Source organism: Scaptodrosophila lebanonensis, unplaced genomic scaffold (genome assembly GCF_003285725.1).
Source record: "Scaptodrosophila lebanonensis strain 11010-0011.00,11010-0021.00 unplaced genomic scaffold, SlebRS2 tig00001419-arrow-arrow-pilon, whole genome shotgun sequence".
NCBI classification, from domain to species: Eukaryota; Metazoa; Arthropoda; class Insecta; order Diptera; family Drosophilidae; genus Scaptodrosophila; species Scaptodrosophila lebanonensis.
Window position 1 is genome coordinate 366,804 of NW_022060745.1, and position 27,004 is coordinate 393,807.

General features: G+C 41.1%; 1 protein-coding gene across 3 annotated transcripts in view; it reads right to left on the reverse strand.

Annotated features, from left to right (window-relative positions):
* LOC115633443 (autophagy-related protein 2 homolog B) overlaps positions 1-27,004 on the reverse strand; it is a 617,768-nt gene that overhangs the window by 343,781 nt on the left and 246,983 nt on the right. For all 3 annotated transcript variants that reach the window (XM_030530896.1, XM_030530897.1, XM_030530898.1), the window contains 2 exons: positions 2,813-2,952; positions 2,575-2,692 (listed from right to left, as the gene is read on the reverse strand). In XM_030530896.1, the coding sequence (XP_030386756.1) occupies positions 2,575-2,692; positions 2,813-2,952 (258 nt within the window). The remainder of the gene's footprint in view (positions 1-2,574; positions 2,693-2,812; positions 2,953-27,004) is intronic.

Sequence of the window (27,004 nt, forward strand, 5' to 3'; positions counted from 1 at the left end):
TTAAAAAGGCTTTTGGAAAATTTGAGCTCCAAAGGGAGGAAAACGAGACTTAAAATATATTAGTTATAGTGGTCATGTGTGTGTAATACTTTGGAAAGAACCAAAATGTAACGGACTACTGAATAATATTTTGTCAAGAACAGAAAATGTTCATTTAAATACCTAAAATGCCTTCGTACTGGGAATTAATAAGGTGAAAATATAAGGGTAGGTCATGCACACACACGAAATAAATACAATTTGACGCATTATATTGAGCCGGGGTTTTGCTTCTGCTAGAGAATAAAATTATTAGATTTTTACTTTTATTTTTTTTATATAGATAATAGATATTGATAATTAAAAATCCATAAATTTATTTAGTATTTAATAATTTGATCAATAAGTTAACGCAAAGAAATTTTTCATAGAAAATTTATATATGTGCAAATGAAAAGAAATTCAAAATTTAATTATTATTTGTTTTGAATACAATTTACTTATAATTTTAGTAAGATATAGTGTCTCCCTTTTGTTATACGGCCTATTGCAACCAGGACATGGATTAACTAACTTTTGAAGGACGATTATGTCAATTTGTTGCCATTCCTGGCAATGGCCTCTCTTACATTTTTTAAAGGGACAAATTGTTTTCCACACCTAAGAACTTTGCCTGATAGGATGCCCTAAAGGTCCTCAATTGGATTTAAATCCGGAATTTTTGCCGGACAATGCATTAAGGGGATATTTCTTGTCTAGAAAAACGTCATGCTATACCGTGCAACGTGTACTGGGGCGTTAACCTGCTGAAATTTCCAATCCTATCCATGGAACTCTTTTGGAAATGGTATAAGTTCGCTGTCCAGGAGATCCGCATACATTTGCGCTTTCAGCCGATCTGGTATAAAGCATATTGATAGCTTCCCAAGGGAACTTAAAGCCGCCCATACCATGAGTACCATACCGCCATACCGCCATTTCATGTCGGTGCAATGGCTTTGGTTTATGTACCTTGGCGTCATATTGGAGATCCATTTCCTTTCTCCAAATTTTTTGCAACTGTAGCCCAGTTATTTGCATTTTTAATCCTGCCCCAATTTGGGCTCAGCTCATTACTTTGGTGGTTGCCAAAGCTCGAATATGCCGTTAAGTGCGGTCACCAACTTTGGGAACTGCCCTTTTCCGGTTGTTTTGAACATATTTTAGCGGATATTTTAAAAAGTTTGAGACGGTATTCCGATGCTTGTTTATTGCTTTAGCAATAACACAGACTTTAATGCCATAATCAGCCATAGTTTTGATTTTGATTTTACTTTCTGTGCTTAACTCGTTTTCGCGGGGTATTTTATATAATTATTAATTTTAAATTCGCCAAAACACAACGATACGGCTTTTAATAAGCCTCCAATAAACCTTCTTAACAATTCAATTTTTTTCTGGAGATAATAAGTGTAGTTCAGACTTAAAATGTGAAAGGTTAAAATGCACATTTATCAATTTGTTATGAAATGACCTGGGATTCTTTTAAGCTAACGGTGCTTGAGATTAAGAGCTGATAAGAAACGAATGTATGAGAAAGCAACACATAGTAAAAGAGAAAAAAATTGTATACATAAAACATTAAAACATCTATTAAAATAGCGGTAATATCAAAAACAAATTTTGCACATATCAATTTTACTGAGTTATATATATATAAGGAAACGTTTCACAACTTCCTTGTAGTATTCTTTATTAACCATACGACCTGTTGAAAACAGTGAGCTAAACCTTCACCTTTCCTTTCCTTCGATTGTTGCTAAAGCCTCTTTTTATACCCTGTAGCCAAAGGGTAAACGGGTATATTTATTTTGTGCGAGTGTACATGGAACACACAGAAGGAGGCGTGGCAGACCTCACAAAGTATAAATATTCTTGATCAGGATGACAAGCCGAGTCGATATAGCCATGTCCGTCTGTCTGTCTGTATGAACGCAAGGATCTCAGAAAGTATAAGAGCGAGAATAACCAAACTTGGTATCCAGATTCTCCTGAGCCCGAGTTTGTTCATTTCTTCTGATGCACCCCCACACTCCCCTCCTATTCTCTCTATAACTCCCGTAATTCTTGGAATTTTGAACTAAAATTTGGTAGTCAGTCCAGTTAGTGATTATATATCCGTATACCAAGCTTTATTATGATAGGTTGATTAGAAAGAAAGTTACAGCCATATAACCAGGCCCAACCTCTGTCCGCAGCTGTATTTGTTGCTGCATTGACATAATTATGTAATGCACACATACATATGTACAAGTACACAAACACGCATAGGCACGATTCTGATGCAAATGTAAATGTATGTATGGAATATTTTATATTTAATTTAATTAATTAATCAAATTAATTATTTAATACTTTTTTTTGTGGGGTGGTACAGGGTATTTAAGAGTTGAGCCTGCTCGACTTTAGCATTCCTTTCTTGTTCAAATTTATTAGAGCACAGCTTATGTGTTCTTTTTAAAACTATGACATATATGTGGGTTTTCAGCTGGTTATATGGATGCCTTGACATTTATAAATAAAGTTTAGATTTCAAGTGCTGCACTAAGTACTTACTCTAGAACAACTTTCACTAGTGGCACAAATACCGAAATTTGTAAATCAGATCTTGTCATTGTTTTGTGACAGAAGTCGTCCAACTCCTCTGTCTCACCAGGTAGAAAAGAATTTTGACCTAAAAAATTAAATAATATTTTGTTTATTAATATAACATTTTACACTTACGTAAATTTGAAATTTCGTATACATTTTACTTAAAAATGAATGTTTGCCGACTTCAGAATGTGGGTTTTACCTGTTTCGTATTGTAGTCCTTCCACGGGTGATGTGAAACCATATGTACATTTGGAACTAAAAGGCGAATGATTTTTATCATTTACGTCATCAGGCAGAGAGTGTGAGATTTGCTTTGCTTGTTCAACATCAATACAAATGCTGTAAAAAAATTTAGAATTTCAATTAAGATAAAGATTTACTTTGACCGGCATAATACAAGTGTGTAAGAGTTTCTTAAGAAGTCAAGAATAATATTAAATTTTGAATTCATATCGTTTAATTTAAATAAACCTACAATTGTTATGATACGTGAATTTCAAGGGTGACAAAAATTTATTTTAATGTTTTAATACCCTATAGCCAAAGGGTGCACTACTTAGTAGGTGTACGTAAAAGAAAGGAGGCGTTTAAAATCCCCAAACTATTTATAAATATTCTTAATCAGTACGGCAAGAAGAGTGGATACAGCTATTAATGTCCATCTATCCGTCTGTATAAGCGCAAGTGTCTCAGAGGTATATAGGAAGTTTTTTTTACCACTCTTCAATGGGAAAAGTTTTGTTTTATTATCGTGTGCTCCGTTATTATTATTATTCTACTAGCAGGTATTGCCCGTCTTAACCCGGTTCAATATAATGTTTCAAATTGTATTTATTTTGTGTGTGCATGACTACCCATATTTAAATGAAAATGTTCTGTTCTTGACAAAAAATTGTGCAGTAGTCTGTTACATTTTTGTTCTTGCCAAAATATTTCGTTGAACGTACACACACATGACCACTATCTATATATATAAAACAGTTTGTCCTGACTGACTGACTGATTGGTGATCAACGCACAGCCCAAACGGTAAAGGCTAGGAAGTTGAAATTTGGACTCAAGTATCCTTTCATAGTCTAGGTGCCCACTAAGAAGTTTTGGAAAACTCGAGGTCCAAAGGGGGGAAACAGGCTCCAACGTTTGTATGAAAAATCTACAGTTTTGATCTGATTAACTTCAAACTTACTTTGTATACTCTCAGAACAATTCCAAGAAAAACTGTATACTTGGTTTTTTGATATATTTTTTGGGCCCTAAAATATGGGAGTTTTCCTGTAAAAAAATGTTGGGGCACAAAAGAAAACCGCATCAACACCCCACAGCCCACACGGTAAGAGCTAGGATGCTGAAATTTGGGCTCAAGTATCCTATCATGGTGTAGATGCGCACTAAGAAGGGATTTTGGAAAATTCGAGCTCCAAAGGGGGAAAACGAGCTCCAAAGTTTGTTTGAAAAATCCGCATTTTTTAGCCGATCGACATAAAACTTGGTTTCTGAAATCAATAAAAAAAAAATACAAAGAAAACTGCATACGCGGTTTTTTAAATTTTTTGTTGGAGCTTGAATTATTGGGGTTTTCTTGGGGCACAAAAGGAAACCGCGTCAACAGCGCACAGCCCAAACGGTAAGAGCTAGAAAGCTGAAATTTGGGGTCAAGTATCCTATCATAGTGTATCCTATCATAGGGTATTCGAGCTCCAAAGGGGGGAAAAGTAGCTCCAAAGTTTGTTTGAAAAATCCGAAATTTTCGACCGATTGACTTAAAACTTAGTTTCTAAAATCAATTAAAGAATACAAACAAAATTGCATACTAAGATTTTCGAAATTTCAGTTGGAGCTTGAATTATTGGGGTTTTAATATTTATTCACTATTTCAAATGAAAAGTTTGTGTTATAAATTTAGTCCGATCGATTTAAAATTTGGATAATGTAATCTACGTAACTAAATCTACAACTTTGCATTCAAGGATTTTCAAAATATGCATTTTACAAAAGCAGGCAGAACAAACAATACCAAATATCAAACAGTTAGGGAAAACTAAGTATACATACACACACACACACACACACACACACACACATGCAAGCAGCTGTTCGTGTAGTTGAGTGCAAACGATTGAAATAGCCAAAGCAAAATGTGGGACACTAATGTGTGAATGTCCATACATATGTGCACATCTATGTATGTACATATGTATCTACATATGTATGTATGTACATTCGTCTTGCACTGACAGAGCAAGAAATGTTAATTAATTGAAAATTATATAACATTTTTGAAAGTAATTTTTTCTTTGTTTAGTGCATTTGGCATTAGGGTTTTCATTAATAACTTTATGCAGCAACAACAAATATCAAATAGTTGGGGACATCACATACACACACTCACACACACAACAAGCAACAGTTCGTGTCTATGTGTGCGGTTCTCTACGTACGGTTGAAAAAGTAAATAGAAACATACATATGTATGTATGTATGTATGCCAGTGTATGAATACAGCATGTATGTATGTATGTCTGCCTGTGTATGAATATAGCATGTATGTACATTCGTATTAAAGTATACATTGGGCAATCGAACACAGTTGTTTGATTGTAAAAAAAATAATCCTCAAAAACAACAACAACTGCAAGTCATTGGCTCGCTCTTCTTCTTTCGTTTTGACCATTTAATGTTAATTGCAAAGGCAAAACGCCAAAAGTTTACAGTTACCGTCGCTAGGCAACGACTGCGTAAGCGATAGTAAAGCAGAAACCGAATAACGGAGCTACGCATATTCTGCTTCGCATTGCGGGCAGATGTATGTATGTATATGATTTGTTCTTATTGATCTCAATAAATAATTAGATTTTATTATTTAAATATTCTGCTTTGTAACGACGTACAGCTGCCAGTTACGCAACGCGTCGTCACGATGCCGATGAGTAGTTTTAAGTAGGTGTAAGTAGTTGTAAGTTGAAGAGAGTTTTGGAGTGAGTTCTGTTGGGGAGGCAAACGAACGCGCATTGAAGCGCACCCTCCCATTTGTTACATTTGGGAAATAAAACACAAATTGTACACACGGCGAGCATCATATTTGAATGGTAACTGCGGGCTCACTTTATTCCTGGGGAACCAAACAAAGAATTTTGCAGCGACTCTGGCCGACGAGTATACCCGGGCCAGAGCAACGTTACAAGTGGCGCCCGAGCAGGGACCCCAAAATAAAGTGAGGTTAAACACGACCGCGACCACGCGGCGAGTTGGAAAACGTAAGGCCAGAATTGTTGACTCGTGATGGTGCGAACGAGCTGGGTGCGAGCGTTGAGGAAGGAGGAGCTGATCGAGCTGCTGCAGGAGTTTGGGATCGACGACGCGGGCACCGTGGAAACGCTGAGAACACGCTTCGCCACGTTTGTGAAAGCGGCGGGGCCGGTACACCAGCCACGCCTAGAACTGCTAGCGGCCCTGTACCGCCGAAGGCACAACTGGAGGTCCCCAAGCGAGAGGAAGATTCGCCCGGCATGCACCTGCCGCCTACGGAAGCTGCGGCATCGCCAAGAACACCGACCGAGCATCCCAAGACACCATCAACGGGACCATTAGCGGCAACAGCACCAGCTGGGGCTGCACCAGTGACCGTGACCGCCACCACCACCTATACGACAGAAGCGCCAGCGGCGCCATGCGTGACCACGAACCAGATCGTGGCCACGACGGTGGTAACGACCCTCGCCACACCGTCGATGGTCTCGACGGCCGGGCCGGCCGTGTCAACCGCATCCGCGGATGGTTCGGCCCACTCGACAATGCCACGAGCGGTGAGCCCTGAGCACGGAGGTGGCACAGTGGGGAGTGCATTTCGACGGCAGCGGGGACCCACGAGCATTCTTGCGCAGGCTAGAAGAAAAAGCGGAAGTGAGTGGGGAGCCGGTAGATAATTTGGTGCCGATGTTACCAAACATTCTGGAGGGCGCGGCACTGACGTGGGACCGCACAAGGCGAAACTCGACCCAGTCGTGGGCAGAGTTCCGCGCGGAACTGCTAGAAGCGTACCCGGCCGCTCCTCACGTTGAGCGGTGGCGACAGAATGCGCAACGACGCTTTCAGGGCGAGTGGGAGTCCAGTGCGACCTACGTCCAAGCGATGCTGGAATTGATGCTCGATGCCCGGAGAGGAGCAGCTGAGGCTCATCTACCGCAACAGCCGACTAGCGATCAACATCAGGATACGACATCAGGATGTCCATACTGTGGCAGAATTCAAACGGCAAGCAGCAGAGCTGGAGGAGTTGGGCCTGGTTCCGGCCTGTACCATTGGGGCAGGGCCATCCCAGCCAGCGTTCATGGGCCCACGGGGGTTTCCGATCCGACGTCCGGAGCCAACGGATACGCAGCCCATATCTGGTGGTGAGTTAAACAGGCGAGACTTTGTCCCTTTACAGACTGCACCCGCGCGAACAACAGCAACCGGGCCCGAGATGCAGAGCTCGTCGGCACACCAGGAGCGGTCTTGCAAACGCTGTGGTATGGCGGGGCACGACAACGAATGCTGCCCAAACCAACGACAACTATACTGCTGGGATTGCGGTAGGCTGGGCATACGAGCGAACGAATGCTGTCGCCGCAGAGCGGGAAACGCCAGGGGGGCTCGCCACATACAGCCAATAGGCGAGCCCACGCAGGAAAACTAGTGGTAGAACGCTCGCGAGTGATGGTGTTGAGGGTGGATTGCGGTGGTCTTGCCCTCGACGCGGTGGTGGATACGGGAGCCACCCGCAGCTTCGTGAGCCCGGCGCTGGCACGACGCTTGAGAAAGCCAGGTGGGGAGAATGTACGGAGTGTAGAGGTGTCGATGTCGATGGCCAACGGCTCGCGACAAACTGTTTGCGAGAAGACGATGACGGCGATAACAGTGGACGACAAATGCATCTTGGTACCACTGTTGACACTGCCGGGCTGCGAGGACGAGCTCTCACTAGGGCTAGATTTCATCAGCAAGGCCTATGGTACGTTCACCGCCGGCAGCCACAAGCTGGAGATGCGAGACGTGCGTGAGCGACGACGGCGGAGAAGGCGTCAGGCGCGCCGCAGAGTACGATGTGCGGCATTGGTGACCACAGAGCCAATTGCTCCATCGGCGGCTACGCTGACAGATGAACAGGCTGCTCAGGCTGCCACGTTCCTTCAGGAGGAATTACCACGCTTTGAGAACATTGTGGGCGTATCGTCGGTGGCGACACACACGATCCGCGTGAAAGACGACAGGAGCATTAAACAGCGCTACTATCCGAGGAATCCGGCGATGCAAGCGGTGATTGACAACGAGGTTGACGAGTTCCTGGCGAAGGGCTGCATTGAGCGGTCCGATAGCGCGTACAGCGCGCCCATAGTCCTGGTACGCAAGAAGAATGGGGCGTGGCGAATGTGCATCGACTACCGCCAGCTGAACGAGCGCTCGGAGCCAGACGCATACCCCATTCCGAGGATCCAACATATTCTCGAACAGTTACGACAGGCAAAGTACATCAGCAGCATCGACTTGCGAAACGGTTATTGGCAGATCCCCATGGAGCCCGACAGCCGTAAATACACCGCCTTCACAGTGCCCGGACGGGGCCTTTTCCAATGGCGAGTGATGCCATTTGGCCTGCACTCCGCCCCAGCCACCTTCCAGCGGGCGCTAGATAGCGTCATCGGCCCGGATATGGCTCCACACGCGTTTGCCTATCTGGACGACATAGTTGTGGTTGGGAAGACATTCGAAGAACACCTATGTAACCTGAGGGAGGTGTTTCGAAGACTGAGAGCGGCAAACCTACGGGTAAATCAAGATAAGTGTGAGTTTTTTCGCAGGTCCATACGCTACCTGGGGCACCTGGTGACAGAAGACGGGATACAGACGGATCCAGAAAAGGTGGCAGCCATACGTGAACTGAAGCCCCCGGCCAGCCTAAAACAGCTGCGGCAGTACATCGGGATGGTCTCGTGGTACCGCCGCTTTGTACCCAATTTCGCCACAACGGTAGGCCCACTCACCGAGCTGTTAAAGAAAGGCCACAAGTGGAGTTGGGGAACACCGCAGCAGGAGGCATTTGATTGTATCCAAAGACAGCTCATGGAAGCGCCGGTGTTAGCGTGCCCCGATTTCACACAACGCTTCTGCCTACAGACTGACGCCAGCGAGTATGGGCTGGGCGCGGTTTTGACACAGAACGTAGACGGCCAGGAGCACGTGATTTCCTACGCCAGTAGGAAACTGCAGAAAGCAGAGGTCAACTACAGCGCCACGGAGAAGGAGTGTCTGGCCATTGTTTGGCGAATCCGAAAGCTGCGACACTACCTGGAAGGCTAACATTTCACTGTCGTGACCGATCACTTGGCGTTGCGATGGCTCAACTCAATCGAGAGTCCCACTGGTCGCATTGCACGCTGGGCCTTGGAGCTGCAACAGCATTCGATGTCCAGTACCGAAAAGAAGCCCTGAACGTGGTGGCCGACGCGCTGTCACGGCAGCCGCGCGAGGTGGCCGGCCGCGCACACGTGGAGCCAGAGGCAGCGCCACTTGTAAATGGCTACAGCGACTGACGGCAGCGGTGTTGGAGAGCCCCGGCAAATACCCAGATTACGCCATACAGAACGACAGGCTGTACCGCCGCATCGCCAACGTGCTGGGAGAAGATGAGGTGTCACCATGGAGGCTATGCGTGGCAGCACATGTGCGAGATCTGAAGGCGCTGAATGCAGACATCAGCGTCGCCGACGAGTGCAGCGATAGCGGCAGTTGCGCTGGTATGGGGACCATGCCACTGACAATCTCTCAACAGCCAAAACAGCAGCCATCACAACAGCCACGACAACAGCCGCAACAGCGTAAGCGGCAGCGACACGATAGTAGCAGCCGCAGCAACGGCAGCGGTAGCGACGTCAACAGCAGCGGCACCAATGCAGCAGCGGCTGCGGCTACGTTGATGAAGGCAGTAGTGGCGACGCCGGCAGCCGCGGCAACAGGTGACGACAACAGCGGAGGCAGCGGCAGCCATGGCGGCGACGCCAACACAGCCAGGCCAGCGGGCAAGCGTCAGGGCAACCAAAGCAGGCGCTAACTAAAGAATAACGTCCACGTAATCCTGCAGACATAATCGAATTTTATTACGTTTCAGCCACATATAGCACAAATATACCTCAACGGCACCGATGGGAGGCACGGTGCACTGGTTGCAGTCGACGCAGTATAAGATGTACACCGTGTTGTAACAGCAGGTGCATGCCGCTGGCACATAATTAGCCGTGGCGTAGGTAGTCCATCAGCGGCAGGCCATGCAGGCTGGAAAGTATAGTCAGTACTTTTGCGAGATGCAGCTCGTTGCCCAGCAATCACCAACAGATTCCGCACCCCAGAATTTGAAATTCAAACACGTGGCGGAAATGGAGAGCGAAGACAACGATGCGACAGAATGACAGCGCGAGCAGCTGACTGTGAAGTTACAGGTGGCGTCGACAGGTGGTCAAACGCGAGGGGTGGCAGCGCTGCCACCCAGCTGCTACACATCTGCCTTTCGATTATGGCGCGATGCTAACAAAATTTGAAAACACCATCGATCGGGCCGTTCGAACCTCTGGGGAAAGGGGGAGGTGTAACGACGCACAGCTGCCAGCTACGCAACGCGTCGTCACGATGCCGATGAGTAGTTTTAAGTAGGTGTAAGTAGTTGTAAGTTGAAGAGAGTTTTGGAGTGAGTTCTGTTGGGGAGGCAAACAAACGCGCATTGAAGCGCACCCTCCCATTTGTTACATTTGGGAAATAAAACACAAATTGTACACACGGCGAGCATCATATTTGAATGGTAACTGCGGGCTCACTTTATTCCTGGGGAACCAAACAAAGAATTTTGCAGCGACTCTGGCCGACAAGTATATCCGGGCCACAGCAACGTTACAGCTTATTGCATTCAAACTTCGATATTTTGATGGTATCGGTGGCTTCAACTATCGAAAGATTTACTCTAGCAAATTGAGATGAGAATTGTCAGTGCTTTTTGATCGTGGCTCATCGCTGCACGGCATTGACACGAGTGCCGTGTTTCATATTCCGAGTTTGTGCGTGACCGTATTGACTCAATATGGCACGAAAAGACTCAAATGTGAATTTAAAATTAGGATATACCCTTTTAATTATTCCCATTTTTTGCACATAGTCTATCTTAAAACGTTATCTCTATATATAAAACAGTTTGTCCTGACTAATTGGTGATCAACGCACAGCCCAAACGGTAAAAGATGAAATTTGGACACAAGTATCCTTTCATAGTATCCATCATAGTGTAGGAGCACACTAAGAAAGGCTTTTGAAAAATTCTAGCTCCAAAGGGGGGAAAACGAGCTTTAAAAAATATTAGTTATAGTGGTCATGTTCGTTTAACGAAATAGTTTGGCAAGAACAAAAATGTAACGGACTACTGAACAATTTTTTGTCAAGAACAGAAAATGTTCATTTAAATACCTTAAATGCCTTCCTACTGGTAACTTATAAGGTGAAAACATAGGGGTAGGTTATGCACACACGAAATAAATACAATTGGAAACATTATATTGAGCCGGGTTAAGACGGGCAATACCTGCTAGTAACTATTTTCATAGCCCGTACCCAACCCAAAAGGGTAAAAGGCTATACTAGTTTTGTGCAAATGTAGAAGGAGGCGTGGCAGACCCCACAAAGTACATATATTATTGATCAGGATGACAAGTCGAGTCGATATAGCCATGTCCGTCCGTCCGTCCGTCTGTACAAGAGCAAAAATAACCAAACTTGGTATCCAGATTCTCCTAAGTCCGAGAAAGGACGAGTTTATGTTTTTTTTTCTGATACACGTCCCCACTCCCCCGCAATTCATGTTTTTCATAACTCCTGTAATTCTTGGAATCTTGGCATATACATCCAGTTAGTGATTATGTGTCAGTATGTTAAGTTTCATCATGACTATATCATCATCATCACTATATAGTTATAGTTATATAAATAAAATCGCTTCCCGCAGCTGTTGTTGTTGCAGCTTTGGTTCAACTTTGTGTTGCATACATACACGCATATAAACAGACACGATTCTGATGTAAATGTATGCTGTTGAAACTGTACATGAACATGTCTCCACTTTTGTATATATGTATTGAATATTTTGTATTAATTTAATTAATATAATTTTTTAAAATTAATTAAAATTTTTTTTTTTTTATTTTTATACCCTGTACCCAAAGGGTACAAGTTTTGTGCGAGTGTACATGTAACACAGAGAAGGAGGCGTCGCAGACCCCACAAAGTATATATATTCTTGGTTAGCATGAGCCGAGTCGATATAGCCATGTCCGCCCGTCTGTCTGTCCGTCTGTCTGTATGAACGCAAGCATTTCAGAAAGTATAAGAGCTAGAATAACTAAACTTTGTATCTAGATTCTCCTGAGCCCGAGAAAGGACGAGTTTGTTCATTTTTCCCGATGCAGGCCCCCACTCCACCCCTATTCAGGATTTTTTATAACTCAAGTAATTCTTGGAATTTTGAACTAAAATTTGGTAGACACATCCAGTTAGTAATTATATATATACCAAATTTCATTATGATAGGTTGATCAGAAAGAAAGTTATAGTCATATAACCAGTACACAAACCCGAATAGATACGATTCTGATGTAAATGTATTTATGCATGTATGGAATATTTTATATTTAATTTAGTTAATTAATTAAATAAATTTAATTAAATTAATTAATTAATCAGATTAAATTAATTTTTTTTTTTTGTGGGGTGGTACATGGTATTCTTGTTTACTTGTTAGTGTATAGAGTAAAGAAAAATTCGATTTTCATTCATTCGATTTCATTGTCAAAATTATTTTATGCAATTAGCTCTAGTTATGTTGACTATGTACTACAAATTTGGAGACCGTCGAAAAAAAAATTACAAAATATCGTATGAAAAAAATAACGAAAAGAAGTTATTAATGAAAACCCTAATGCCAAATTTACTCAACAAAGAAAAAATTACTTTAAATAGATACTGTTTAATAGTTTTTAATTAATTAATATTTCTTGCCCTGTCAGTGCAAGGCGAATGTACATACATACAAGGTGTGTTCCAAAGTAAACAGGACTTTAAAAAAAAAAAAACAGAACAAATGGTTTTTCGGCAAAATCAATTTATTTTATTCAAAATAGTCTCCTTCTGCTTCAATACAGCTTTTTGCACGATCCAAAAGCATGTCGAACGAGTGTTTTAGCTCGTTGGCCGGTATGGCCGCCAGTATGCCGGTGCAAGCCTTTTGAATGGCCTCTACGTCTGCATAACGCTTTCCTTTCATGGGCAAATGCATTTTTCCGAAAAGGTAGAAGTCGCACGGTGTCATATCAGGTAAACACGATGAGTGGTTAATTGTTAAAATGTGATTTTTGGTCAAATAATCGGTCACAAGCGTCGATCGATTCTGAGCAATTGTGGTCGTCAGTCAATTTGTGCGGAAGAAACCGTGCACACACCTTTCGTAAGCCCAAATGTTCCGTCAAATGCGATAAATCGATGTTTTGGAGATGTTCAATTCCATACATCAATTTCAATGATGATTTCGGCTGATTGATGATGAATTCACGCACAGTTTCAAAGAAAAACTTAATTTAAATAGATACTGTTTAATAGTTTTTAATTAATTTACATTTCCTGCCCTGTCAGTGCAAGACGAATGTACATACATTCCCACACACATTTTGCTTTGGCTATTTCAATCGTTTATACGCAACTACATGAACAGCTGCTTTTATGTGTATGTGTGTGTATGTATACTAAGTTATCCCCAACTGTTTGATATGAATTTATGTTGTTTGTTCTGCATGCATTTGTAAAGCGAAACCCGTATTTCTACAAGCATATTTTGAAAATCCTTAAATGCAAAGTACATAAATTGATTGTGTTTCAATTTTTCCACGGGAAAAGCCCCCATTTTCATGCCCCAGGAAAAATCAAGTATGCAGTGTTTTTATAGCCTGTACCCAAAGGGTAAAAGGCTATACAAGTTTTGTGCGAATGTATGTAACACACAGAAGGAGGCGTGGCAGACCCCACAAAGTATACATATTCTTGATCAGGATGAGAAGACGAGTCGATATAGCCTTGTCCGTCCGTCCGTCCGTCTGTATGAACGCAAGGATCTCAGAAAGTATAAGAGCTAGAATAACCAAACTTGGTATACAGGTTCTCCTACTAGTAAGTCCGAGAAAGGACGAGTTTGTTTTTTTTTTTCTGATGCACCCCTCCACTCCCCCGCAATTCGTGTTTTTTCTTATAACTTCCGTAATTCTCGGAATTGTGAAATCATGTGGGTAGGTACCTCCAGTTAGTACTAATGTGTCCGTGTGCCAATTTTCATCATGATAGGTCAATTCTGAAGAAAGTTATAGCCATAAGTAAAATCGCTGCTCATGAGCTGCCTGCAGCTGTTGTTGTTGTTGCTGCTTTGGTTCAACTTTGTGCTGCATACATACACGCATAGGTACGTGATGTAAATGTATGCTGTTAAAACTGAACATAAACATGTATTCAAATTTAATTTAATTAATTAATTAATTCATTCATTTTTTTTAATAATTTAATTTTTTTTTAATTTTTTTTTTTTTTTGTGGAGAGTACAGGCTATTTTACTGTCGGGCTTGCTCGACTGTAGCGTTCAATCTTGTTTTCATTTAAATATTATATTAACGATCTTAGCAACTTTTGTGAAACAATCTTTCCTTGCTTAAACACCTCTGACACTTTTTCACGCAAAACTCGGCTTTTACACTTTTACTTATTATTGGACACGGTTGAGCCCCCAAATGTGAATTATTATTATTATGTATATGCCCCACATCGCTGAAGTTCATCGTACTGTCAATGTCACACGCACTTGACCGTATCATGAGACGCGCATGGGCCACGCATGTGCATATGAAGCCAACGCAGGCAGCTATTCTTAGCTATTGTTAGAATAGCGTCCACGCATGTGCACAAAACAACCACATTCACATTCTCAATTTTGTATATAAACCCTTGCATTTCAATCAATAAACAGACAGAAACACAAGAACACTCGTGCAGCTCTGATCTCACATTCCCTTTCAGCTCCTCCGAATTACACTTGGTTCAAGTACCGATTGTAAAATACTCAGCTACTAGTTTATTACTAGGGGTAACTCAACAACAACATATTTTTGGTGACCCCGACGTGATCCTTAATATAGGATCACACACTTTGAGGACGCAACTGGATTGGAAGGGTTGGTCAACAGGGCGACCAACATCAACTCTATTGAAACTCTATTGAAGGGAGCTTCTGCCGCGCAGCAGTTCTGGTCGCACTCACAGAAGCCCTAGAAACCTCAACGAAGCAAAACTGATTGAACTCTATTGAAGAGAGCTTTGTTGGGCAGCAGTTCTTGTCTTGCTCAAAGAAGCCCAAGAAACATCAACAAAGCAAGATTGACGGAAGGACCGCAACAAGGAAGCTGTGCCAGCTGAATCTACGTGCTAGAGATTTCGCTTTCGGGCAGTTTTCCAACAATTTGTATTGGAACGATTAGTCAACAATCGAGACTTCGTTGGGCAGCAGTTCTGGGCGTGCTCACAGAAGCCCCAAAAACCTCAGCGAAGGAATATGTTAACTGAACATCACCTGAGGGACGATATGATCTCTCTTGGCATGGGACTAGTAAGTACTACTTTACCGACGCACTTCTCCAACACTTGTGATACCCTCCTTGACGTATTTTTTGTTAATGACACCAAAAAAGCTATCCTATTTGACCAGATTTCAGCACCAGCCTAAAACACGACATGATTTTCTTGACGTATGACATCTACAAAGATCAAAGTAACTACGCAATCTCTTTTAGGGACTTTGACCATAGGCTATTGTATGAATACTGTGATAACTTAAAAATAAAAAGCCGAGATCATGCATACAAAAAGTGGAAACGCTATAGGACTGCAGCTTACCTATTGCATTATAAAAAACTTAGACGAATAGTAGGGCTGAAGATCACAAATGCCAAACGTGCCCTATACTCTGCCAAATTCAATTCAGCCCTATCATCAAATCAGGTATGGACTGAGCTAAAAAAAGTTAGGGATTGGGAAATGTAAACCTTCTTTAACATCTGAAGTAAACGTAGATCCGCTTAATAGCAAATTTGTAGATTAAGATGTACCTGAAGTCCACGAAAACGCGTACCTGAACCATACTTCGCCGCTAAATTGTGATATTAGTTTTAGTTTTATGTGTGTGCGTCAATGTGATGTTTTAGATTCCATCGTCAAAGTGAAGTCAAACGCCACTGGTCTTGATGAAATTCACCCAAAAATTTTAAAATTTTTACTCCCTAAAATCTTAAAGCATATTACATATATTTTTAACTCCATTACAACCTCATGCTTTCCGTACAAATGGAAATTCGGAAAAATAATCCCTATACCTAAGGGAGACAATGAATTTCGGCCAATTTCCATTCTTCCATTTCTCTCAAAAGCATTTGAACAGCTAATGGCTAACCAAATTAGTAACTTCTTGGTAGGAAACTCATTATTAACTGACAAACAATCGGGCTTTAGAAAGAATAGAAGCTGCAAAACATCACTGTTAAAAATTACAGAGGACATTCGCAAGCAAGTCGACAACAGTATGGTAACTTTTCTTACACTTCTTGACTATTCTAAAGCTTTTGACACGGTAAACCATACCATACTTTGCACAAAACTACAAAGACTCTTCAACTTCTCTGACTCGGCAATAAGTCTAGTGCAATCGTACCTATCCGGTCGCCATCAAGCAGTTGTCACCTCGTGTAGTTTTTCGTCTTTTATGTCAATAAAACGTGGTGTCCCACAGGGATCGGTGTTAGGGCCTCTGTTATTTTCTATTTATGTTAACGACCTTCCATGTTTCGTGTCAAATTGCGAGATTCACATGTACGCAGATGATGTCCAGTTATATGTTAGTCGTCCGTTAAATGGAATAATAGAATGTGTTAGTGTCTGTAATGACGATCTGTTAAAAATCAGTGAATGGGCGAGAATTAACGGTCTACAGTTAAATCCGAAAAAATCTAAATGCCTGGTATTATATAAAAAGAAAACAAGAAAGGAATGCTAAAGTCGAGCAGGCTCAACTCTCAAATACCCTGTACCACCCCACAAAAAAGAAATTAAATTAATTAAATTAATTAATTAATTTAATTAAATTAAATTAATTAACTAAATTAATTTAATTAATTAACTAAATTAAATATTCCATGCATGCATACATACATTTACATTTACATCAGAATCGTGCCTTATGCGTTTTTGTGTACTTGTACATATGTATGTATGTGTGCATTGGGCATGGTTATATGGCTATAACTTTCTTTCTGATCAACCTATCATAATGAAACTTGGTATACGGATATATAATTACTAACAGGATGTGTCTACCAAATTTTAGATTAAATTTTTTTCCAAGAATTACGGGAGTTATAGAAAATCGTTAATAGGGGGGGAGTGGGGGGGGGTGGATCAGAAAAAATGAACAAACTCGTCCTTTCTCGGTCTCAGGAGAATCTGTATACCAAGTTTGGTTATTCTAGCTCTTATACTTTCGGAGATCCTTGCGTTCATACAGACGGACAGACAGACGGACAGACGGACATGGCTATATCGATTCGGCTTGTCATGCTGATCAAGAATATATATACTTTGTGGGGTCTACCAAGCCTCCTTCTGTGTGTTCCATGTGCAATCGCACAAAACTAATATATCCTTGTACCCTTTGGGTACAGGGTATAATAACTCACTCAATCAAGAGAAATTGAAACTCAGCAATGAGCATATAGATTACGTAAAGAAGGCAAATAATTTAGGGATAACCATCAATGAGACTCTATCCTGGCATTATCACGTTAATAATGCATGTAATGTACAATTACTGTGGAAAACATTTGTGCAGGCAAGGTGGGAAAACTTTGATAAAAGAAATTCGATAATAACTCACATTTTGATGCAACTGACTTATCCTTAGCTGTGACACCAACCACTCTCAATAAGAGATAAGCAACGCTGATAATTGACCAGCTGAAATTGACAACCAGAATGTCGTGATTGTGGCAGGTCGCAGACCATCAAAGCACCACACCCATTTGATTCCCGTTGCAGTATCACGCTAAGGCTACCACGCAGTCTAAGAAAGGGCAAGCACCCAAGCTACCCACCGAGTTACATAACCTGGAATAGATCTAGTGGCAGTGATAAATGTCAACATTGAAAATTAGCAAGTGCAATTCAAAAACTATTGGAACAGGTCTGTGGCAGTTAAAAGCATATTTTAAGGGAAGAAAAACCCTAGAACCAGCGTAAAACATTTTATTTTGAAACAGCGCAGTTTTTTTTTATTTTCATAAAAACATCTAACGTAAATGCAAACTGCAACAACAAAAACTATAGTGTATATGCTTTACATAGATATGTTGAAGTCTGTCTTATCAAAAGTAAAACCAACAAAGATAAGAGAAGCAAAAGTAGCAATAGTGCTTCATTGTGGTTAGTGCATATTATCTTTCCAAAATTAATATTAGCTGTAAAACACTTGGAGCATCGCATCGACGACGAAGGCCTTCGACGGACACAGCGAGCGGGTGAGTCTAACCATTCTTATCAGTTCTTGTGCATGTGTTTCTTATATGCCTATTTGTTTATACAAATTCGTGCACCGTTTTATTTTTAAAGCTTCACTTTGATAATGATAATTAGTACAACCACAACATGCAATGAATAAATCGCTTCTAAATTTGTTTTTGTTTTTTTTTTGTTGCCAAAATCATATGACAGCTGAAGTAACGTAGTTTGATTTTCATAAGGGCATGATGATTTAAAGTGCGTATGCCCTAAAGTTTTCTCGTGGCGGTGTTTAATTTGTATAATGATTTAATAAAAATTCATTTAATATAAAATTAATTTCAAACTGGATTTATATAAGCACAATAGAAATCGTTATTTTCGTAAATTTTATTTTCGTAAATTTTCTTGCGCTTTCTTTTGTTCCTAAATATGAATTTAAATTAGTTTTCTTTTATTATTTCTATTTTTATATAAATTTAAATTTAATGTTTGGTACTTGACATGCCAGTTTTGAAGTAAAAGTCTATAAAAGATTATGCACATTATAGATAGTAATTATGAGTTGAATAAATTGTAAATGGATATTATTGAAATGAAATTGTGAGTAATTTAGTTTTTCTTTTGAGGTAATGCAAAGGTAAAGGAAGTAAAGCATTTAAGTTTGGGATTTTCCAATAATTTGTTCGCCACTGGAAAATCAATGGTAGGGTGGGTCATGAGGCGAGGCTACAACAACAACATGTAGCTACATCGGTGCTAGGCTGTTGTCTGTCTGTCTATCTGTCTTATTGCTATTTCTGAAATTTCATGATTACTTTTTTCTTTTAACCACCAAAGAGGCAAGGATTCTAATGTTTTATGTAGTGTGGGTGTGTTGGATGGACAAGTCAAAGAACCCCCTCGCGGACTGTATGCTGGTCGTATCCCAGAGAATCCACTCCGACAAGTTCCCAACAATTTCAACCTGCACGAGGACCCGATTACAGAGCAAAGGTCTTGGTCCATTACATCGCTTTGCGCACCAAGGGCAGCCATTTCGGTATTATGTACCAATATTCTGAGTTCTTTGCGTTACAGAGTTTTGCGTGCAAACGTTAGGGCTGTTTGGTCTTCCGTTTTGTCGCATAACAAGGAAGGAGCGGTCCTGTTCATTACATGCAGTAGGAAGAACTTATAGTGCACTGACGGACAATCAGCAAATTATACTGGAGGAACATTGGCATTATGATTTTGTATTATGTGTGGCTTTGTGGAGAGATGGATTGATAAGTTTAGCTTGTGCGATGAGGAAGATCAAGCGGGTGGTATATTCTCAGACGGCGGGTGGAGTTCCTGTTGTTAAGCAGGTTGATGGCGAGGGGATTGGTGTGTCTGTCCAGTCGCTCTATGTGGGCTCTGCTCAGCCTGGTAATCTCCTCGTGAACCCATGGGACACCGAGTTCGTTCTGAATCTCCACGGTTGAGTGGAATGGGTGCGCATTGGAGATGGTTCTGAGCGCTTTGTTTTGAAATTTTTGAATGATATAGGATGGTTGAGCCGTCCAGTTGAACCGGGGGGCAGTCTTCACTTCTTAGGGCAAAAGTGGTTTGAGTGGACTTCTCGGGGTTGACCATCAAATTCCATCTCCTTAGCCAGACGTTAGTGGAGCCAAGCTGCATTTGGAGGATGGCAGAGGCAGTCTGTGACGAAACATCGTTTGCCAAGAAGGCCGTGTCGTCAGCATAGGTGGCAGTCAGTAGTCTTCTATCCGAAATGATAGGCATGTCAGCGGTATATAGAGTATAGAGGGCTGGGCCCAGTACGCTTCCCTGAGGAACTCCGGCTCTAATGTCTCTAATGTCGGAGTCTTCATCTCCGCATTTCACGAAGAACATTCTTCCCTCGACGTAAGATTTTAGAAATAAGTAGTATGGTGCAGGTAGGGCAATCTTCAGCTTGTAGAGCAGTCCAGTGTGCCATACTCTGTCAAAGGCTTGCTTGACGTCCAGTAAGACTGCCGAGCAATATTTCTTTTCCTCGAATGCATCCAGAATGCTTGCAACAATCCTATGGCATTGTTCAGGTGTGCCATGACATTCTCTGAAGCCAAACTAGTGATCCGGGATCAAATTGGCCTCCTCAAGTATTGATCGGACTCTGCGCAAAAATAATCTCTCAACTACTTTGGAGAGAACCGCCAATAAGCTAATTGGGCGATATGAAGTAAGATTAGCTGCAAGTTTCCCAGATTTTTGAATTACGATTATTTCAGCGCATTTCCACTGGGTGGGGAAGTGTCCTAGTTGAAAACATTTGTTAGTGATTTTGAGAAGGAGCTGGATTCCATTCGGTGACAGTGCTTTAATGGCTGGTACATCGATACCATCGTATCCTGGGGATTTTGACGCCTTGAGCTTTCCGATTTCGCAGATTAATTCATCTGGCTCGACAGCGGGGATAGGGAGCGCCATTTGGCAGGGCACGTCCAGGAATTCAGCCGTCTCGTCTGCTTCCTGTTGAGAGCATCTTGAGAAAGGTGAGAATGCGTCAAACAGATAATCGGCAAAGGCTGTTGCCCTTTCGCTGTCAGAACGACACCAGGCTCCGTTGGCGTTCTTAACTGGCTCCTTCCTTCTTATAGGTCTTTTGACGCTCTTGGTCAGTCGCCACAGGTTGTGTTGAGGGTCGTCTGGCTCCACGTCTTCAAGAAACTGATCCAGGGATTGCTTTCGAAGATTATATAACAGCTCTTTGAGTGCTTTGGCCGCTCTGTTGAACACAGTTTTGTCTCTGGGGTTGCGAGAATTATGCCACAGTCGGCGTAGACGCGTTTTCTCAGCAACCAAGGCTGCAACTTCGGGAGACCAAAGGTGGACATCTCTATGGGCGACGCTATAGAAGGGTCTGCTTGGGGGTGTGGCATGCGACACAGCGTTGTGGATTTGAACGTTGAGATGTTCTACAACTTCATCCAAGTCGTCTCCAGTTGCAATCTCAACCATTGGGTCCAAATTGCTCTGCAGCCAGTGCTGATAGCGATCGATATTGGTGTTACGCCTAAACAATCTGCTCCTTGCCGAATTGGTGCTGGCTGGTATGTTTACCAGGAGCTTGACAGCGCAGTGGTTGGTATTATATAAAAAGAAGATTAACTCACTCAATCTAGAGAAACTTATCAATGATCATATCGAATACGTAAAGAAGGCAACTAATTTAGGCATAATCTCAATGACACCCTATCCTGGCATAATCACGTTAATAATGCAGTAGGAAGAACTTATAGTGCACTAAGGCATCTCTCTTTGACGCAGAATGTCCTCCCAGGCAAACTCAAGCTTCTTATTGCAAAGTCATACCTGATACCCTCATTATTTTATGGGGTTGAGTTATTTGGAAACTGCGATGCCGCAGCCAGAATAAATTAAAAGTCGCCTTCAACATCGCATTGCGCGATATGTCATTAAACGTATTTTCATTAACAAAATTTTAAACCTGACTCTTCACTCGTGGATAAAACTTGGTCTCTAATTTTCTTGCATAGAACCATTAATCGTAAAGAACCGAACTATCTGTATAACAAAATCTCATTTAATTCATCAAGAAGAACCAATAATATAGTTTGCGAAAGATATAGATTATCCAGTTCAGAAAAGCACTTTTTCATCTTTGCTGTTCGTCTGTGGAACGAGCTACCACATAACTTAAAAATAATCAGCAATGAAACGCATTTTAGAACTAGAATTGAATCACACTTCCAAGAGTATAACTAATTGAAAAAATCAAAAAGCACTAAACCTATACTATACATTTACATTCATTAGGCAACTCTTTTGTACTATTTTAAAGATAACGATAAGAGCAAAAGAAAAATCACCTTAAATATATGTATTAATAATAATAAAAAAAACAGGAAAACAGAAAGAAAAACAAGCCTTAAATGTATGTATTAATAATATTAATCTTATAAAAATAGGTTAAGTAGGTAAGAAAATTGCATACTTTGTGACTAGTACATTAATTTATAAGAAATCTTCTTGTCGTACTAGGAATTAATAAACAAACAAATACAAATACAAATATCGAGGACTCCGTTGGGCAGCAGTTCTGGTCGTGCTCACAGAAACCCCAGAAACCTCAACGTGGGAACACTTCAGGATAAATCCGCCGCCAGAAACGGACGGACTTCCATTGGTATTTAGTGTCATTGACCTTTCATCGGTGTAAGTCGAGGCACATCCGGCCTTTAATAAAGCAAAACAAAAACATCTCCAACGGGTCTGAAAACTAATACCAGATTGGAGAAATGGCAAATTTATCTCCAGAATTGGATTCGCTGCTTACAAAGCAGGCATTGCTGGGAGAACCTGATAAGGAATTACAAAAAGGATTCCTGAAGCGAACTATGAGACAGCATGGAAAAAGCTAAAGGATCGGTTTAACAACCAAAGAGTTTTATGTTCAGGGCTGCTGAAAAAACTCGTAGACCAACCACAAGTTGTGAGTGAAGCCTGGTCAACAAAACAGTTTCATGACACCATTCATGAAACAATGGCTGCATTGAAAAATATGAAGATAAACACTCTTTCATGGGATCCAATTTTCTGCACATTCTGACGAAGAAATTGGATCGCCAAACTCACACTTTGTATGAACAGTCCATACTTTGAAATACTCTGTACATATGTTTACAATAATTATAGAAAATAAAAAAATTAAGAAAATAAACAAGAAAAGAATGCTAAAGTCGAGCAAGCTCAACTCTTAAATACCCTGTACCTCCCATCAAAAAGGAAAAAATAAAAAAAAATTTTTTTAATAATTAAAAAAAAATATTAATTTAATTACTTAATTAAATTAAAGACATGTTCATGTACAGTTTCAACAGCATACATTTACATCAGAGATGTACACGCAGACATCTCTGCTTGTTTATATGCATGTATGTATGTAGCACAAAGTTGAACCCAATCAGCAACAACAACAACAGCTGCGGGCAGCGCTGCCGGCAGCGCTACAAGCAGAGCGTGGGCAGCGATGTTATTTATGGCTATAACTTCCTTCAACATTGAGTTATCATGATGAAACTTGGCATACGGACACATAATCCCTAGCTGGATGTAATTACCAAATGAATTTGAAATTCCAAGAACTACGGGAGTTACGTAAATCACTAATAGCGGGGAAGTGGGGGGGGGGGGGGTATATCGGAATAAAAAAAACAAACCTGACCTGCCTAGGTCTTGGGGGAACCTGGATACCAAGTTTGGTAATTCTAGCTCTTGTACCTTCTGAGATCCTTGCGCTCATACAGACGGACGGACGGACGGATAGACGGACATGGCTATATCGACTCGGCTTGTCACCCTGATCAAGAATATATATACTTTGTGGGGTCTGCCACGCCTCCTTCTGCCTGTTACATACATTCGCACAAAACTAGTATACCCTTTCACCCTTTGGGTACAGGGTATAAAAAAAAAAATTTGATCGATTTTACCTTTCTCGGTATTCGAACTCACGTAAAGGGATTATAATTGCACATTTACAAAGCAATTGCGTCTGTGTGAGTGTATGTATGCCTATGCGCATCTATTCGTGTGTGTGTAAACATATTAGCAGTCAACCAAACAGCAACATCAACAGCCGCGGGCAGCGCTTGGGCAGCGCTTGAGCAGCGCTTGAGCAGCGCTGCAGCAGCAAATATATTTATGGCTATAACTTCTTGTTAAATCGGTCTATCATAGTGAAACTTGGCATACGGACACATAATAACTAACTAATAATGGGTCCAAAATTGTAGTTAGAAATTCCAAGAATTACGGGAGTTACGATTTGAGGGGCAGAGGGGGGAGGGAGGGAAATTCCAAAATATACATTTTCTGCGTATTCACATAAGGCATCTGGGACTAAAATTTGGTGTTCCTAGGTCTTATAGTCTCCGAGATATAGGCGATTATACGAATGGAAAATCGGGAAAACCCCCATAGGGGGAAGTGGGGGGGGGGAGATCAAAAAATAAAACAAACTCGTATAGAATACACACATAAGGCATCTTTGTGGAAAATTTGGTGTCTCTATCTCTTATAGTCTCTGAGATCCAGGTGTTCATATGGACGGACAGACGGACAGACAGGGCTAGATCGACTCGTCTCGTCATGCTGATCAAGAATATACTTTGTGGGGTCTGCCACGCCTCCTTCTGCCTGTTACATTTTTCAGCTCCCGCAAACCTAATATACTTCTGTACATTTCATGTACAGAGTATAAAAACTAAACAAGAAAAGAATGCTAAAGTCGAGCAAGCTCAACTCTTAAATACCCTGTACCTCCCACCAAAAAGAAAAACATGAACAATTTTTTTTTTAATAATTAAAAAAATGTATATTAATTAAATTAAAGACATGTTCATGTACAGTTTCAACAGCATACATGTACATCAGAATCGTGTCTCTGCGTGTTTATATGTGTGTATGTATGCAGCACAAAGTTGAACCCAAGGAACAACAACAACAACAGCTGCAGGCAGCGCTACAACCAGAGCATGGGCAGCGATTTTATTTATGGCTATAACTTTCTTCAGAATTGACCTATCATGATGAAACTGATACAGACACACAATCACTAATTTTAGTTCGAAATTCCAAGAACTACGGTTATGGAAAAAAAACGAATTGCGGGGCAGTGGGGGGGTTGTATCAGTATCTATATATATAAAACAGTTTGTCCTGACTGACTGACTGACTGATTGGTGATCAACGCACAGCCCAAACGGTAAAGGCTAGGAAGCTGAAATTTTGACTCAAGTATCCTTTCAAAGTCTGGAAAACTCGAGCTCCAACGGGGGGAAAACAGGCTCCAACGTTTGTATGAAAAATCTACAGTTTTCATCTGATTAACTTCAAACTTAGTTTTTATACTCTCAGAACAATTCGAAGAAAAACTGTATACTTGGTTGTTTGATATTTTTTTGGAGCCTAAAATATGGAAGTTTTCCTGTAAAGAAAATGTTGGGGCACAAAAGCAAACCGCGTCAACAGCCCACGGCCCACACGGTAAAAGCTAGGATGCTGAAATTTGGGCTCATAGTATCCTATCATGGTGTAGATGAGCACTAAGAAGGGATTTTGGAAAATTCGAGCTCCAAAGGGGGGAAAAGTAGCTCCAAAGTTTGTTTGAAAAATCCGCATTTTTCAACCGATCGACTTAAAACTTAGTTTCTCAATCAATTAAAGAATACAAACAAAACTGCATACTTTTCGAAATTTGTGTTGGAGCTTGAATTATTGGGGTTTTAATATGTATTCATTATTACAAATGAAAAGTTGGTGTTATAAATTTAGTCCGATCGATTTAAAATTTGGATAATGTAATCTACGTAACTAAATCTACAACTTTGCATTCAAGGATTTTCAAAATATGCATTTTACAAAAGCAGGCAGAACAAACAATACAAAATATCAAACAGTTGGGGACAACTAAGTATATATACACACACACACACACACACATGCAAACAGCTGTTCGTGTAGTTGCGTGCAAACGATTGAAATAGCCAAAGCAAAATGTGGGACACTAATGTGTGAATGTCCATACATATGTGCACATCTATGTATGTACATATGTATCTACATGTGTATGTTTGTATTATTTGTACATTAATTTGTGTTATTAATTGAAAATTATATAACATTTCTAAAAGTAATTTTGTCTTTGTTCAGTGCATTTGGCATGAGGGTTTTCATTAATAGCTTTATGTAGCAACAACAAATATCAAATAGTTGGGGACATCACATACACACACTCACACACACAACAAGCAACAGTTCGTGTCTATGTGTGCGGTTCTCTACGTACGGTTGAAAAAGTAAAGAGAAACATACATATGTATGCCTGTGTATGAATATAGCATGTATGTACATTCGTATTAATGTATACATTGGGCAATCGAACACAGTTGTTTGATTGTAAATAAAATAATGCTCTAAAAACAACAACTGCAAGTCATTAGCTCGCTCTTCTTCTTTCGTTTTGACCATTTAATGTTAATTGCAAAGGCAAAACGCCAAAAGTTTACAGTTACCGTCGCTAGGCAACGACTGCGTAAGCGATAGTAAAGCAGAAACTGAATATCGGAGCTACTACATGAAATGTACAAGAGTATATTAGGTTTGCGCGAGCTGACCCCACAGAGTACATATATTCTTGATCAGCATGACAAGACGAGTCGATTTAGCCCTGTCTGTCTGTCCGTCCGTCCGTCTGTCCGTCCGTATGATCACCTAGATCTCAGAGACTATAAGAGCTAGAGACACCAAATTGCACAAAGATGCCTTATGTGTGTACGCTATACGAGTTTGTTTTATTTTTTTGATTTCCCTTCCCACTTCCCCCCTATGGGGGTTTCTCCGTAACGCCGTTCGTATAATCGCCTATATCTCAGAGACTATAAAAGCTAGGGACCCCAAATGTTAGTCCCAGATGCCTTATGTGAATACGAAGAAAATGTGTTTTTTGGAATTCCCCTCCACCCCACCTCGCCCCCGCAAATCGTGATTTTCGCTAACTCCCGTAATCCTTGGAATTTGTCAAGTACCTCCAGTTAGTGATTATGAGTCCGTATGCCAAGTTTCACTATGATAGACCGATTTAACGAGAAGTTATAGCCATAAAAATATTTGCTGCTGCAGCGCTGCCCATGCGCTGCCCGCGGCTGTTGTTGATGTTGCTGTTTGGTTGACTGCGAAAATGCTTACACAGACACGC